This window comes from Equus quagga, chromosome 1 (assembly GCF_021613505.1).
Source record: "Equus quagga isolate Etosha38 chromosome 1, UCLA_HA_Equagga_1.0, whole genome shotgun sequence".
NCBI classification, from domain to species: Eukaryota; Metazoa; Chordata; class Mammalia; order Perissodactyla; family Equidae; genus Equus; species Equus quagga.
The window spans coordinates 39,441,161-39,459,090 of NC_060267.1; the positions used below are offsets into that span (position 1 = coordinate 39,441,161).

Consider the following 17,930-nt stretch of genomic DNA (forward strand, 5'->3'; position numbering starts at 1 on the left):
TTGATATAATCTTTTAGGAGAGTAATTTGGTGGTACTTATCAAAATGGACAACGTGGGCTCACTTTCCACTTCTGGAACCCAGAAGCACCAGCATATGTGTTTAATTATACATATAACAATGTTCATTACAGCATTATGACAGAAACAAACAAACAAACCAAAAACCTGGAAACAATCTACATGCTCAGCAACACAGAAATGGATAAATTGTAGTTCATCTACACAATGGATTCTTAGGCAGCTATGATGTTGTATTGTTAAGGAGAAAAAGACAAATTGTTGAAAAATAGGTACAGTATAATTCCATTTTCTGTTGTGGGAAAAAAAACTCCTAAAATCAAAACACCACGTGTGTTTTTAATTACACACACAAAACGAAGATTTATTTTTGTGTAAGTGTAGTTGGCAAAACTTGTGCTTTTTACTTTACAAATTTGTGTAATGACTCAATATTACAAAGGAGAGTGGCCTGTTTTCTGATGTCAAAATCCACTAAAATGAAAAAAGAAACCCGATTCTACGTGTCATTCCATTTAGATATACTATTATGGTCAATTACCAAGAATAAAATACAAAGCTACTTGACCTGTTTCTGTGGTGCCTCTCTGCTGCTTGTGTTTACTCAGTCCTTCTGTGACATCTTGAATTCTCCAAAGTTCTTTCTGAATCTGTGCACGCTGAATTCCTGCTGATTCAGTCTATTAGTAAAAATGGATAGACCAGATGCAGGGGAAAAATCATTAAATGAAGTTATGTCTCCTACTAATTATACATTTAAAAAAGTGGATTAAGTTTTGGGAATATTTAATATGATATTTAATATGATCTATGTGACTCTCCCAATTTTGCAACTTCAGTGGTAAAGATAAAAGATAAAGCAGAGAAAGAAAAAAATTAATTTTTCAGACTTAAGCACACTATTTCTTATCTCTTCAATAAGCTTTGCCTTCTACTATTTACGATCCCAGGAAGGAATGCTGATCAGAGGGCCTAAAAATGGAAAAGAAAACCAAAAAGATAACAGAACAAAACAGAAACCCACAAACCCCAAATTAAAAAATCATATATTTTAGGGGGAGAAAAAAGAAATGGAAAGTATACCAGCTTCTTATGGTCTAGAATACAATGAGACATGACAAAAAAGAAATTAAAAGGACAATTAACAAAATATATTTAGAGGAATTTTAACTGAGAGTTAAATAAATGTTATTTGCAGGACAAATTTTCAATTTCGGAATCTAGAATCTAGATTTTGGAACCTGCCATTTTTATTCTATCCTAAGCTATATCTACTTTCTTACTTCTAACACCCCATTTCATGCCCTCAGGCTAAATACTATAACTGAAACCAAAATAAGATCATATTGATTTTCTGTAAGATTCTAATAGAACCCTATGACTCTCACTGACAAATATTTAGGATAACAATAAATATTTTTTTAGGAACATAACTTTATTTAAAAAATAGGCAATAAAGTACAAAAACCATCACATTACCTAGAAAACAAGGTTTTTTCCACTGAATATCAGTTTTTGACAACTGTAGATATTAGAATACAAAAATCATAAAGATAAAAAATCCTCTGAGGGGCAGAAATATGTTTTCAAAGTCTATAAGCCTAAGGACTATGTAGTAACACTGCCTCAAAACAAGGTACCACATAACTCTGGTTATTGAGCTTTCCAAGCCACAGGCTGGAAGCATCAAGGGAAAGGAAGTACCCACACAAGACCCAAACCCAAGGACAGTCCAGAGACGTGAATACTGATATACTTACGGGGAGGGAACATCAACCATAAAAATCAGACAGTTGGCATGTGTTTTATGACATGTATTACTTTTGCAATAATAAAGAAAATATGTACATATTTTTGCCTCTCTGAAAGGTGTACAACGGACATCTCATTTTTGTTTGATTTTGCATTTCTCTGGCTACTAGTGACTTTGAACAACTTTCAAACACTTGTTAGCAATCTGAGTTTTACTTTCTATGATTTAAAACGACTTATGTTCTTTGTCTGTTTTGCTGATGTATTGTTTCTCCAAATCAAACAGAAAAAGTTCCTTGCAAATCTAGACAGTAACTCTCGTTGAATTTTAGCGGTCAAAGATACTTCTTTCCAGTGTGTCATCTTTGAAGTTTGTCTAGGCTACCCTCATTGTTTACTTACTTATTTAACAACATGTATGTTTTATGTGCCTGGTACTACTTAAAGTGCTTCAAAAATATCAACACCTTTAATCATTTAATAAGCCAGTGCGGGTACTGTTGTTGTTTTCATGTTACAGCTGTGGAGATGAGATGCAGAGTTGTTACATGACTGGTCTAAGGTCACGTGTGCAATGCACTTCTCATAGAGTGTGCCTTCTAGTTTTTTTATTTTTTCAAAAACTGTCTTAACTACTTATGGTCTTGATTATACGTTAAAATCATCAGAACCATTTTGTTAATTTTTTTCAGAAAATTCTGCTAGAAATTTGGTTGGAATAGAATTGAGCTTATGGGAAGAATTTTCACCGTGACAATGTTAAATCAGGCCATCCATGAACATGTTTGAACTAATTACAATTCTCCATTTATTCAAGTCTTCTCTTATGTCCTATAATACAGAAATTAATTTTTCATGGTTTATATTTTTTTGTTAGTTTATATCAGGATTGGCCAACTGCTCTGGCCTGTAGTCTCTTTTTCTACGGTCTGTAAGCTAAGAACAAATTTTTACATTTTTGAGTGATTATAAAAAATCCCAAACCACCAAAGATTATGTGACAGAGTGTATATATTTAATATCTGGCCCTTTATAGAAAAAGTTTCCCGAACCTTGGGTTAAATTTTAGATATTTATAGTTATTTTTCTAATGTATTTAGTACCTCATTAGTCTAACTTCAGTGTTCAATACAAAAGTCACAACCACATGTGGCTACCTAAATTTAGATACTTAAAATGAGATATAACTAAAACTTCAGTTCCTCAGTCACACTAGCAACATTTCAAGTGCCCAACAACTACAAGTGGCTAATGGCTACTACACTGGACAGCACAGAGAGAAGACAGTTGATTTTCTATGAGTCAACCTCACTAACCATTTTTTTTTTCTTTGAGAGGAAGATGGTCCCTGAGCTAATATCTGTGCCAATCTTCCTCTACTTTGTATATGGGATACTGCCACAGCATGGCTTGATGAGTGGTGTGTAGGTCCATGCCCAGGATCCAAACCCACAAACCCTGGGCCGCTGAAGTGAAGCACGTGAACTTACCCACTATGCCGCTGGGCCAGCCCCCTTACTAACCTTTTAGTCCTTCTATTGATTTGTCTGTTGAGTCCACTGGGTTTCCAAAGCAGATGACCAAATTTACATAGGGCCACAAGCATGAAGTGACTTTTATTATTTTCTTTTTTTTCCCCTGCTTTTTCTCCCCAAATCCCCCAGTACACAGCTGCATATTTTAGTTGTGGGTCCTTCTAGCTGTGGCATGTGGGATGCTGCCTCAGCATGGCCTGATGAGCGGTGCCATGTCCCTGCCCAGGATTCGAACCGGCGAAACCCTGGGCCGCTGAAGCAGAGCGCAAGAACTTAAACACTTGGCCAAGGGGCCGGCCCCCCCCTATTATTTTCTTAAATGTATATTATCTCCACTCCTCAGAAGAACACTTTAAGAGAGGTATTATTACTTCCATTTTACAGATTTGAAAACTAACCCCTGGAACTTGATCCCAGATCTGCCTGTCTACACAACTGGACTCTTTATGCCAATGGTGTTACATCTTCCCCTATTCTAATGATACATCAGTTGAGATTATAGGCTAAATATAGTTTGATAAAAAACAACCATTTAATATAGATTAGATTAGAATACATTTTATAAAAAAGACAAAATAACAATTATTTGATAAGTCTATATAATTCAACACCTCAATACCAAGTGACATAGTTAGCTAGAGGCACAGAACACTCCAGAGATCACCAATTACCCAACGGAATATAGAACTTTTCTCTTCCCATGAGGAAGACTGGTGCTGAGAGAACATCTGTGCCAATCTTGCTCTACTTTATGTTGGGGTGCCACCACAGCGTGGTGTGATGAGCAGTGCTAGGTCTGTGCCCAGGATCTGAACGCGTGAATCCCAGGCTGCCAAAGCAGAGTGTGCAAACTTAACCACTATGCCACCAGGCCAGCCCCAAGAATAAAGAACTTTTAAACAATGAGGGACGGGCTACTTTGTGAGATAGTAAGATTCCTATCATTGAAAGTATTCCCACCCAGGTCTTAGGTAGGCAACAATATAACAACTGTTAAGGGCGTGCGTGAATCTAACAAGGTGGGTTGCACAGTATCAGTCAAAATCAGTTACAACAATGTAAAAAAATGACGCTTTCGTACCTGAACTTCACCCAGGCGATCCAGCTGCTCTTGCATCTGGTTCCTGGTAATAGTGACATCGTATTCTAGCTTGTCATATTCTCTCCACGCTCGCTCCAGTTCCTAAAATCAAAAAGCTTTAATTACTCAAATGGGGAAAATGTGTTTTTATGTTGTTATCAACTGTGCAGTTTATGTTCAGCAAAATGAAAATTTTTATAACCCATTTTCCTTTACTTTTCTCTCTCTTTTTTGCTCAATTCTACAAGAATTTACTGAGCCACTGAAGTATTCATTATTGCGCCGCTGCTGTATTCAAATTATTGGATAAAGAAGATATGGTATATATACACAATGGAATACCACTCAGCCATAAAAAAAGACAAAATTGGCCCATTCACAGCAACGTGGATGGACCTTGAGAGTATTATGTTAAGCGAAATAAGCCAGTCAGAGTAAGACGAACTCTATATGACTCCACTCATAGGTGGAAGTTAATATATTGACAAGGAGATCTGATCCGTGGTTACCAGGGAAAAGGGGGGGTGGGGGGAGGGCACAAAGGGGGAAGTGGTGTACCCACAACATGACTAACAATAACGTACAACTGAAATCTCACAAGGTTGTAATCTATCATAACATTAATAAAAAAAAAAAAGAAAAACAAACCCAAACAAACCCATCACAACCCCTATTTATGCATTCATGACATCAAAATATTTGAATTTATTCTCTCTAAAGAGTTTTATTTTGAGGAAATACATTGTTTTATTCATGGCGATACAGTAAATTTTCCTTGAATTTCTTAAAATGCAGTAAAGGCATAAAGAAAGCATTTTCTTATCTGTCCTGACTAAAACTTCTCCAGGAATACAAATACTAAACAGGATGTGTTTCAGCATGTTGGATTTTCAGTAACACCAGAAGCCTGACATGATTTTACTTAGAATAAATTTACAGTAATGTCATAACCTAATTCAGCTAACTAAACAAGTCAGTGAATCCTGCTCAGAGACCCAATATAGACAGCATCCACCTATACCTTTCTCCTTTGGACAAAAAATTACCCCAAACTCTCAAATCAGAGAAGTTTTTTTGTTGTTGTTGAGGAAGACTAGCCCTGAGCTCACATCCACTGCCAATCTTCTTTTTGTTGAGGAATATTGATCCTGAGCTAACATCTGTGCCCATCTTCCTCATTTTATATGTGGGATGCCTGCCATGAAGTGGTTTGATAAGTGATGCATCCACTGTAGGTCCGTGCCGGGATCCGGGCCGGTGAACCTTGGGCCACTGAAGTGGAGTGTGTGAACTTCACCACTGTGCCACCGGGCCGGCCCCACAGAGTTTTTCATACTTGGTCTTTAACTACCTGTCATCTATTGAATATAGAATGACTCTACAAGTGCTCAAAAATACGCCATATCATTCTGTTTCAGGGATGCTATTCTATGGGAGTGCAGACACTCTTCTTTGGGCTAATTATATGTTGGAGAGTGGTATGAGGTCAACAAATCGAGAAAATAAGGGCAGGGACTGTATTTGACCACTATTTTTTTTTTCTGAGGAAGATTAGCCCTGAGCTAAGTGCTGCCAATCCTCCACTTTTCGCTGAGGAAGACTGGCCCTGAGCTAACATCCATGCCCATCTTCCTCTACTTTATGTGTAGGACGCCTACCATAGCATGGTGTGCCAAGCGGTGCCATGTCTGCACGTGGGATCCAAATTGGCCAACCCAGGGCCTCGAAGTGGAACGTGCGCACTTAACAGCTGTGCCACCGGGCTGGCCCACCCGCCCCTTTTGAGGAAGATTAGCGCTGAGCTATCTACTGCCAAACCTCCTCTCCTTGCTGAGGAAGACCAGCCCTGAGCTAACATCCATGCTCATCCTCCTCCACTTTACACGTGGGATGCCTACCACAGCATAGCCCTTGCCAAACGATGCCATGTCCACATCAGGGATCTGAACTGGCGAACCCCAGGCCACTGAGAAGCGGAACATGCAAACTTAACCGCTGCGCCACCGGGCCAGCCCTGATCACTATTTTATCAACAGTATCTAGTGTGCTGTTGGCACGTGTAACACAACCGACAAACACTACCAAACGCTGCTGGATTTCTTGCCTTGAACTGTTCTGAATGAAGCTCCCCTGGGAAATGTCAGTTTACCAACAGCAATAGTCTTGGGATAAGGAAAGAGGGTAGTGAGTGCAGAAAAAAGGTTACTTAAAATAATCTTAACAGTTTAAAATAAAAAGCAGCAATACCTCAAGTTCCTGCAGGTTCTCTTTTAAAGATTTCACAATGAATTTTAAAAAGGCACAGTGATAAAGGACTAAAGATTTTTATCTCATCTATACTGTGTAAATATTAGTCTCCTTACTTAGCTTCAGCGAACTGTTTTTACCTGAGCAAATAACGATACTGATCTCCTTTAATAAAAATTGCTTCTAGATATCTTCTAATTTGTTTATATCACAAAAACTGGGAATCTAAATAATGGGCCTTTGAAGGCTTCAGGGAGGGTAAAATGAGGATAACAGACCCCCGTGGCAGCCCAGAGAGTAAGTCAGATGGCATTGCCAGGCTCACACCTAACCTCTCTGGTAGAAAAGCTAGAGGTCAGGGTGGGCTCAAAGGTGCTGTAGGGGCATCGAAATAGAAGATCATTTTAGGATGGCAGGAATTCTTGTCCTTCTTACAGAAACACATGAAAAATAGAGACTGAGAGCTAGAGATTTTTTTACCAATATTTTAGGAGTGAAGAAACACAACACACTTTCAGTTTCCGTAACCTGGAAAGCCCTCCATTACACTGTTTCATTTGGCCTGAGTCTCATAACCCTGCTGGGCCTACCCATTTCCGCCTTTACCTCTCAGCTCCTTAAACATCATGATGGGTGGACAGAACACAAGGCAAGAGGGGATGGCAAGAAAAGGGGCAGCGCTGGCATAACACCAGTCTCCTCCTAGCACCTGACTGAGGATTCCACTCAAGAATTTCATAGATTATCCAAGTAATGTTAAAATCTTTAAATATGTCCTACTATTTTTTGTCAAGAAGGGAATACATAGGTACACTAAGGCAATTAAAAGGGGTAATGACAATTATCTCAAAATCACAGGCACATGTCAGGAAATAGTGCTTTCAGTAAAAAGGTGGAGTTTCAAGCCACATTGTTAAGAGAATGCATGAACTCCTGCAATCTGCAACCACATAGATAAACCTCATACTGTTAAAAGAAGCCAAAGAGCATATACTATATGATTATACTGTTATAAAATAGTTCAAAAACAGGCAAAGTCAATAATATATAATTTAAAAGTCAGGTAGTGGTGTTTTTGGGAGGGGGCAGTCTTCGGGAGAGAAGCTTCTGGCACGTCAGTGAAATTCAATATCTTGATATGAATGTCAGCTATATCTATGCACCTAATCTGTGTACTTTTCTGAGAATGTGTTATCCTCTAACAAAGGTAAAAAAAAAAGGGCGTGCACGTGTGGGATTGTTACAGGGATGGCAGAAGACTTTTTACCAAATTTGGCCTAGTCTAAGTTTAGGGCATGGAACAAGCAAACTGTAATAGTGGTTACTTCTTTATAGTCTGTACTAAGACAAGACTTGCCACTGTGGGAAAAAGAAAACTTCAAGCAGGTCTGCAACACTCAGATGCACCGAATCCCAGACTGCCAGAAAGATCAATGAGCTACAGCTGCCACCCACTGTGGTCCTTATTAAGAAAGGATTAGGACTAATGATTCATTTCCAAGTTTTTAATATAAGAAGAACTTTCCTCTTCTTGTCCAGGATCAATGGCAATTTATAACAAAATCTACTCGAGGGAATAGTTATACAAATGCCACACATAAATGTAAGTAATTATTACCATTATTATGCTTAGAGCTAACAGGCAGACTGGTTTATTTCTGGTTTGCCTTTCAATTAGTGTTTCCGAGTTTTAATCGAAGAAATGTTAATTTACTGTTCTGCTTTTCTATTTAAAAAATGAAGCATAAAGTTTTGGTAAAGAGTTGACAGTAGACTTTCCGTTTCAAAATGGAAGGGGGTAACAGTACAGATGAAGTACGATTATTTATTAGCCTCTTAAGCTTCAAACAAGTCTTTTCAGTTTTAAATATTACTGATTAATGTCCACTACTAAATCTCAGAAAATGAAAGCGTTGAAATATTTAAACTTACTGTTATGTTTTGAGGACTAGACACAAAAAAACGGCAACTTTCCGGTCACTATCACCCAACCATAACAATTCTGTCAACTAGGTATTAGAAGCAGTTGACTTTTGAGATTAGTTAAAATAAAGCTAATCTGACTTCATCTTTACCTTCAGGATGTAGAGATTTCTTGGCACAGATTTTAAGAATGTGCTTAGTTATTTGAATAATTTTTCAAAAAAGAATATCTGTCTTTTTATATTTGCATTATCATACAACTGCATCTCAAAGAAAAATCACTATTTACTAAGCACATGACATACTTACTATATTATCTAATAACGACTATATTGGCTTTTTAAAATTTGGCCAAATTTAAACTGTGTAAAGGGAGGATCAACTAAATCGGCCACATTAATGGAGCTGCCTGTATTTCAAATTTCTAGTCGATGATAATTATAGTCATTCTACTTCTTGGCTATTTATAATCTTTAACTCCCATCTTCAGTTTCTCCTCTAATCTTGGCTTTGAAACAAAATTATATTCCATCTCCAAGAAAGTTGTTACTCTTTACTGTACAAATTTTAGATATAATAAACTTTTATAATTATAAAAGTAGAAAAGCTAGAACACAGGGAAAGGGAAAGAAAAAAGTCCTATTACTGTGCTTCACCTTTGTTAGCATTTTCAAAGGATTTTCCTTTAGTCTTTCTCAGACATGTACAATAAAAATTTCAAAATATACACAAAAGTAGTGCCCACTTGCGCCTGAATTCAACAGTTACCCACACACAGCCAATCTGGTTCCATCCACAGCACCCATATCCAATCCCTGAGTGATTATTTTACAGCAAACACCAAGCATCATCCCTTTTCATCTGTAAATACTTCAGTATGTATTTCCAAAGAAAAGAAACCGCAATGAGAAAAGTAATAGGAAAATTTTTATTTTTTAAATTATTAATATGTATTCCTTTTTTTAAATTAATTTTTTTATTGAGTTAATGATAGGTTACAATCTTGTGAAATTTCAGTTGTACATTAATGTTTGTTAGTCGTGTTGTAGGTGCACCATTTCACCCTTTGTGCCCACCCCCCACCCCATCTTTCCCCTGGTAGCCACTAATCTGTTCTCTTTGTCCACATTTTTAAATTCCTCATATGAGTGGAGTCATACAGAGATTATCCTTCTATATCTGGCTTATTTCACTTAACATAATTCCCTCAAGGTCCATCCATGTTATTGCAAATGGAAATGATTTTGTTCTGTTTCACAGCTGAGTAGTATTCCATTGCATATATATACCACATCTTCTTTATCCATTCATCTGTTGATGGGCACTTAGGTTGCTTCCATGTCTTGGCTATTGTAAATAATGCTGCAATGAACATTGGGGTGCATAGGACTTTTGGAATTGCTGACTTCAAGCTGTATCCATTTTTTTAAAAAAACATTTCTAATTATAGTAATCCCCCCATCCCTTGCTACTTATTTGTTGAAGAGAATGGGCTACTTGTCCTATAGAATTTCTCCTATTCTGAATTTTGCTAATTGAATCCCTGTGGTACTGCTTGGAGAGCTCTTCTGTTCCCTGTATTTATTTCCTATAAGTCTGTAGTTAGATACTGAGACTTGCTGAGATTCAGATTTGATCTCCTGGTAAAAATACCTCGTAAGTGTTGTTGGGTCTTTTATACTGCAGCACATTAGGAGGTGTATCACATCTGGCTGTCTCTTTTTGGGGGAATGTTATATCGTATTCCACGACAATTCATGGTTGTTGACAGATCTACTGTAAAAATTACTTTGCTATAACCATGATTCTCAGTAGCTCTTTATAATATTGCGAATGAGTACACGAAGACATTGAATGTGCAAGCTTCTACCCGAGGCAGGTCCTTAGTCTTGCTTCTCTGTCCCTTTAAGTTTACAATCTTACACCCTAGTATATCCATTGTAGTCTAAAACTCTGTTTACGCATGGCCCTCCCATCTAGAATCCAGCTTAGTTAATGCGTCAGTTTGTCAAAAACACAGAAATACAAATATATTTTGCTGCCATTATTGGATGAGTCACAAATTCTATCTATTATGATAAGTGAATGGTATCTGCTTTATCTGGCTCCTTGAATTGTTGGGAAGAATAAGAGAAGCACCTGTTGAACTGATAAAGCACAAGAATATTTCTCTGACATGCAGAGAGATATAAGGCCTAATGTCCCCAAGAGAGGTGACTGTAGCAGATGTTTATGGAGCTCCACACCACATGCCCTTTGCCCACCTGATTTCAAGGAACATGCATTTACAGTCCATGCGTGCTGGTGTCTCATGGCAAGCTAGCTAAGGCAATATGAAGTATGAATAAATTAAGGACCCCAGGGCAACTTCGACCAGAGTGAAGGATAGCCCAGCCTCCCAGGCGTTCAGTGGAAAATCCTGAAGCATTCTGCCTATTTCCTCAGTAAGTCCCCAGTGGGGTCAAATCCCTATTGCCCACAGTTGTAACCAAGACAGCAGTGAAACATATTGGCTCCTCCCCCTCCCTGTCTCATTCTCCACACCCCCACTTCCGCTTCCTGGAAGCATCTCCCAAACAAACCCAGTCCTCATCTCAGGCTCTGCTTTCAGGAGAGAACCTAAACGAAGACGGCGACACGCTGAAAGATTTCCAGGTGTAACTGGCTGTGATAACAATCTTTCTCACTAATCAGACTTAGATAAAAAGAAGTAGAGGCAAGGAGGGGACACAAAGGCGCCGTGTGCTTAGAGCATGTGTGTGTGGGATGGGGCACATGGAGAGGAGATGTGCTATCAAGATTTAAATAAAACGTAAAGGGAACACTGCTTTACAGGTTCACCTTGTGTTAATCCTAGCTTTATGTACCTTAGTGGCCAACCAGGTGAGGAGAAGATGTTCTCAGAATCAAAGATTCGATCTATGGAGGCCTTAATGGTATACCTCTTTATTATATCTTTTATACCTCAGGACTTGGATCAGAACCAATGACCCGATTCAACTGTGAAAGAATCAGCGGAATCCTTTGGGATTCTGCTGGCATAAATGTAACTCAAATTTAAATCTAATCAACATCCACTGAGTGCCAACCATATGCCCAGTATGATGTTACACATCATTTGTAGCCTTCAGCTACAATCTGAGTGAGTTTACATAAAGGCACAAATAACACAGTTTGTATTCTACGTAGCAAGATATGTCTTAGAAGAACATATTGACGGCTTGTAATTGACCGCTGAATAATGCTGAAGGCAAGGCAAAGTGATTATATAGGATATCAACAGTATATTCGAATGTGACTAATTTCTACTAAAACATTTTTTTTTTTTTTAGATTTTACTTTTTTCCTTTTTCTCCCCAAAGACCCCCAGCACATAGCTGTGTATTTTTAGTTGTGGGTCCTTCTAGTTGCGGTATGTGGGACGCCACCTCAGCATGGCCTGATGAGCAGTGCCATGTCCTCACCCAGGAGCGCATGAATGTAACCACTCGGTCACGGGGCCGGCCCCTAAAACATTTCTAATAAACTTCCATCAGGCCTGGAGTTAACCTTAGGATGAAGCAAATTCTAAGCCTACCAATGAAATTTGTTACTAAACCCATTTGGGAAGGGAAGAAGTAACGGTTCAACTGAACGCTCCACGTCCCTAGAACTTTCCAAACCAGACAGCAAATCATAAAATAGCTTCTAACTAAATTTTGACTTGACTCAGGTTGTCATGGCGATTCTGAGCTTTTCATTAGCTTGGCATTGACAGCTTGACCTCGTATTCCCTTTCTAATCTCATATTCCTGATCCTCTATTCCAGTCAGTCAGTTAGTTCTATTTCTTGCTTCTCCAAACACGTCTCCCACATTCTCATCTCTGTGCCGTGGTTCAAGGTGTTCTGTCCCTCATGGACAGCCCTCATCCTTCACCTCCCCTTTCTTCCCATCTAAATCCTACCCATCATTGATTAAGTAGGCACTACTCCATTGCAGACAAAATATCAGGTGCATATATTTTCTTTATGACTATATTATAAAAATCCACGTAGAGCCAAGTCTCAGGACTATGGTTAGAAGACCTGGATTTGAGTTCTAGGCATAGCATTTTTAGCTCTGCAACAGTGACGCAGTTCATTCATCAACTTCTTAATGCATATCCTATAGTGCTAAATGCTAGAGCTAAAAGATGAACAAGATATGGTTCTGATTTCAAGAAGGTCACAATTGAAAGGATATTCAATTCTTAAAAAATATGTAAACATCACAGTATAATTAAGAGACTCAACTGAGATAATGAAATAATATTTTAAAAACAGGAACAGGTATATTAAATATAAGGTATTTAAGAAGCACAAAAACTAAGTTTTGACTTATTTAAAACCATGGTATATTCCTTTAAAAATAGCTTGTGTTTGGAATGTTAATTTAGTGTTTGGAATTGAAGCCCTGTTGCGATACTGGTATCTTGCCAGCTTGGAAAGACCTCTCTTAGCTAAGCCATATTGTCTGCGAACCTTCTTAAAAGGTAGCTGCTCCCTGGACAGCCCATTGAAAGTATACACAAGGGTGTGTTAGCAGTTTTCTCTAACAGGTGGCTTTTGCTGGGACTTCTCCTTCAAAGGGCTGCTTGGGCAGGTGCTCTTACTATGTTTAGAGATGACTGCATCATAGGCTCTAAAGCAGACTGTTTAAACTCTTAAAACACTCAATTTATAAACTCGAAGTCAGACTTTCAGATTGGGTAATCTCAAGGGACTCTTTATTAAGTGACACGACTATGCGTTAAAAGGTTCTACTAATTATATTTGTTACTCACACCTACCATCTAAACTTAGGTCACACTGCAGCTATGACATGGTAATGTTGACGGCTTCTTAAAAGCATTTCACAGCTGCTTTTTACTGAAATGGTTGGTTAAATAAATCCAATTAGCACTTTCCCCAAATTATTCTAACTCCCCTAAAATCCACAAAATATTTATTTTCCTTTTTCTTTTGTGAGAAAGATTGGCCCTGAGCTAACATGTGTGTCAGTCCTCCTCTATTTCACGTGGGATGCCACCACAGCGTGGCTTGATGAGTGGTGCTAGGTCTGCACCTGGGATCTGAACCTGCAAACCCTGGGCCGCTGAAGCAGACTGGTGAACTTAACCACTATGCCAGGGGGCCGGCACCAAAATATTTATTTTCTTAATGCAGTAAATATTAACATAGTTAAGAATTTTGCATTTGCATGATACATAAACAGGAGTATTTATCTCCCCTGTAAAACAACTATGTCACAAAGGACAAAATGCCTACTATTTAAATAGAGAAATAAAGATCACTCCTTATTTTTATTATTAATTAATTTCTTGTTATAGTGAAGAATAACCCTAAGGACAGTCCAATTAAAAAATACATAAATTAGAAAGAAGAAAAAAAGAAGTGCATAATATTTCAGTGACTCTTACTAGGAAAAAAAATCTGCTACTTACAGCAGTGGCTCGGGAGAGTTCCCGACACGTACTGAGCAGTCCATTTTGTAAATCGTCCCTCTGTAACACCACGGTCTGAATGGCTGCTGGGTTATCTGCGTTCATTTCTATCTCTTGGCTGGCTGATAGCAAAGCTTGCTCAAGCGTGTACTATTATAATAAAAATAATTACACTTAATGTTCTGCATCATCGAATTAATTCTTTTTTACTATAGTTATCAGTGTCCTGATAATAATCATATAAAGTAACGTCAATTGTAGATAATAAACATAATTGTCCTACTTTCTCCTTGTGGAGTTGCTGAAGTTTCTCTTCCAGAGCATGTACCACTTTATCCTGTTCACATAATCGGCTTAACTTGGCCTAGGTTATAGGAGAAGATGTCTTTCATTAGCAACTTTTTATTTTCCCTGTAATTGGAGGAAGGCAGTCACTCCCGTAACTGAGGTATGTATAACAAGAAAACACACTTAAAACAGCCATGGAATACCTAATCAGGTCAATCTTTATTTCAATCAGTAAAATAAAAATTAAAGTATAGCTTATAAAGATAGAATGCTTAAAAACATGCAAAGTGAAAAAGCATTTCAACCATACCATTTAACCTACATAATTCAAAATATTATTAGTCATCAAGCAGTCTCATATGATTTTAACAAATCATTTCAATGTGGTTAAGATTTTTTCTCTACAAATTGCTGGATAGGTTAAGTGATATACATTGTCCTTAATTAGAACACCAGCTGGATTCTGCTTTTATATTTTTTAAATGTGCGCTTATGTTCTGAGAAAAGAATATAAACAAAAGATTGCTTCTAATTGCAATAATACAAATAAAAATATTGGTGATAGCCAATGGAGAAAAATCACTTTCAATAGTTTTAATGTTTTAAATTCTTGGTACTACCCCAATTTTTATGAAAATACGAGAGGGTACTCTAATAAAATTTCAATACTACAATAAACCAGTCCTCCAAACATCTGAAAATAAAAACCCTGGACAAACTGTAAATATGTCCCAAATCTAACTGCATAATGACAAGCAAGCAAGAAACTTGAGAATTTACTCTTTGCCATTTGTCCATTAAAGTAACCACCTTATTTTTTTAGACAACAAAACTCAAGCTACACCAAATGGACTGTATTGAAATGAGAAGCTACACCTCAATGGAATAAAAACCAGAGGAAAGGAGGGAAGAATGAGATATAAATACAAAAGAATGTATGGCAAGTCAGCGATCTAAAATAGATTTTAAAAAATCCAAACCTTAAATTTAAGTGAAAAAGGAAGCAGTGATAGAAGTCACAGACAATTTTACTTTGTCTCCAGTTCTCTATCATTTTTTTAAAAATCAGAAATAGTCTTTTACTTTCATTTAAGTGATTCTTAATATGTTTAAGCACTAACTATGGGGGTAGGGGTGGGTGGAGAATAGACGGGGAGCGAGGATTTAATTGAATCTAAGTGCAAAAGCAGAAGAAAATGCGAATTTCTTTGATGTCATTTGGGAGAGCGGGGAGGAAGAGCAAGTTTTCTGTCATGCTTATTTCCAAAGTTTTGGCAGAGAATATGACAGAGCACTGACAACATATAGCTTACTAATACTTACATCAATATCGACTTCTTCAGGTCTGTATTTGTATAATGTGCCTCTACATTCATCTTGTGACAGCTATAAGGAAAAATGCCATATAACAACTTTAAAAAAATAATATTTAAAAATATATTTATTTAGTCTACACTTAATATTTAGATTTACATAACAATAACAAAAATGGGATTTTAAGGCTTCTTATGCTCTTAGAAGTTTACTTCAAACACAGATCATTACAAAAGTAGAAAAATATTTCACAGTGATACGGTATGCAAGGTACATAAGAATGATGCTAACTTAGGCTTGTCAAACAAAATAAGCTATTCAAGCAAAATTATATAGCACTTTACATTTTCCATTTGTAAGACACACATTCTTTTAACGAAAAATTGACAAATACAATCATAGCAACTGTGTTGAATCAAATATTCAAATCAGGCATATTTCAACAGTCAAAGCCATCCTTCAAGGTATACACATAACACACAACTGTGTATGTGTACACTCAAATGCCAACACGTCTTAGTACAATTTTGTTAACAAAACCTGCAACATACTGTATACATGTACGTAATATATAAACACACATACACAATAAAGACTTATCTTGTTCTTCTGTCTTAAGAACTAAAAGATAATGGAGGAAAAGGATGGGTTTAATTGAAAAGAGGAAAATCATTCAAAACCTCATAAAGCTGAAAGCCTGTTATAAACTACGGGTAGTCAAATTTCATAAGTTTATATGTGTTCACTGACACCTTTTATTATACTGTAAGGAATTATTATTCAGCGTAAACATCCTTCCTTCAATTTTTTCCAAATATCTTTTGGTCAAACAAATCCTCATTTCTGACTCTGCTTACCAAGATTTCAGTAGCCCTCCCAGTCAGTTATACCACAGATCACATCACAGCCTCTGCGGGCAGTATTTCACTCTCTCTCCTGTCTTTGGACTTTATATTGAGCGCCAGACAGTAACAAAAACACGGTAGGAAAAATTTAATTGGGGCTCACTGCATGTTTACTAAATGGTACACTTTTTCTCAAAGTGAGGATGGGAGTAACGTATCCCAACTACATTCTAGGTTGGAAAACTAAATTTCATATGTACATATACAAATGCCTAAGAAGGTATAAGCTACAACTATGTATGCCCTCTCTGTAAGAAACTGCTTGACAGTTACATCTTTAGAAGAAGGCATGATTTAAACAGCAGACAACTTTGAATAGATCTAGAAATGTGGGAATTAGGAAGTTAAAAATGTAAGCATTCCAAACATACAATAATAAATCCTAGATTTACGTGTTTCATTTCAAGACATTACTTTCACGTACCTCATGCAAATGAATCTGTGACTATTTAAGGGTATGCACAGTGATTAATAAACCACAAGACTTTCAGAGAAATGAGTATCACATGAAAAATGAATTTAATGGCAAAAGTCACAACATTTATGTACTATTTTAAAATATCCAAGGATCACTATGAATATGTCCTGAGAAGTGTCAGCTGTCATTCTGAATTAAAGCACCTAGATCCAAGAAAAGGGTTATGCTCCTATCTGAAAGAAGGGGCACGTAGAGCAAGTTTGAAAATGGCGCAGATCCACGAGCAAAAATGCAAAACAACACGAAAATTAATTCCTCTCATTTATAAGAAATTAAAGATAGAAAGCCTGTAGCTACTAAATGTCCAAATATACTTTGCTTATTTAATATTTAAAGTTAAATGCAAAACAGCTTTACTAAACCATGGAATGTATAATTTGAATGTAACTAGTGGACAGTGCTACATTTAGATAAAAATATGAATTATATTCTATATCCCAGGGTCAAGAGAAAAAACATTAGTATTTTAAATTGGAAATTTAGTAATCTGTAATGAATATTTAGGATATTGGTATGCTATTTTCATTTAGGAATCTTATTGCACGTTCATTTTCTTATCAGTTAGTATATTATAAAAAAGAAAATGTGTGCTGTGTAGTTATAATTTTAGAATGACACATCCTTATAGCCATATAAACATATTCCACAAGTAAATTAGATTCATTTTTGTTGTGCCTCTATTTTTAGTAGCACTGAAAAATTTATTTAAACCTTCTATCAAGTTATTCAATAAAGATATTCATTATTAGATACCAACTGACAAAAATCCTAAAATAATTAACTTCCCACTATATATTGCTTTTACCTGTCAGAAGAAAAGCATTAAAAAAACCAAGATTATTCTTTAAATAATTAAGCGTTAAGCATGGCCTATTTTCCATTAGTGATAATAATTACTGAAGCTTTTCTTAAGAAAACATGGATA

At 36.8% G+C, this 17,930-nt stretch overlaps 1 protein-coding gene across 9 annotated transcripts in view; it reads right to left on the reverse strand.

The window, feature by feature from the left end:
• The window catches only part of PLEKHA5 (pleckstrin homology domain containing A5), a 229,012-nt gene that overhangs the window by 21,767 nt on the left and 189,315 nt on the right, over positions 1 to 17,930 (reverse strand). For 8 of the 9 annotated variants that reach the window (XM_046670036.1, XM_046670026.1, XM_046670009.1 and 5 more), the window contains 5 exons: positions 15,632 to 15,694; positions 14,304 to 14,384; positions 14,021 to 14,170; positions 4,388 to 4,489; positions 588 to 699 (listed from right to left, as the gene is read on the reverse strand). In XM_046670036.1, coding sequence (XP_046525992.1) covers positions 588 to 699; positions 4,388 to 4,489; positions 14,021 to 14,170; positions 14,304 to 14,384; positions 15,632 to 15,694 — 508 coding nt within the window. The remainder of the gene's footprint in view (positions 1 to 587; positions 700 to 4,387; positions 4,490 to 14,020; positions 14,171 to 14,303; positions 14,385 to 15,631; positions 15,695 to 17,930) is intronic. The other variant, XM_046669983.1, reaches the window with a different exon arrangement.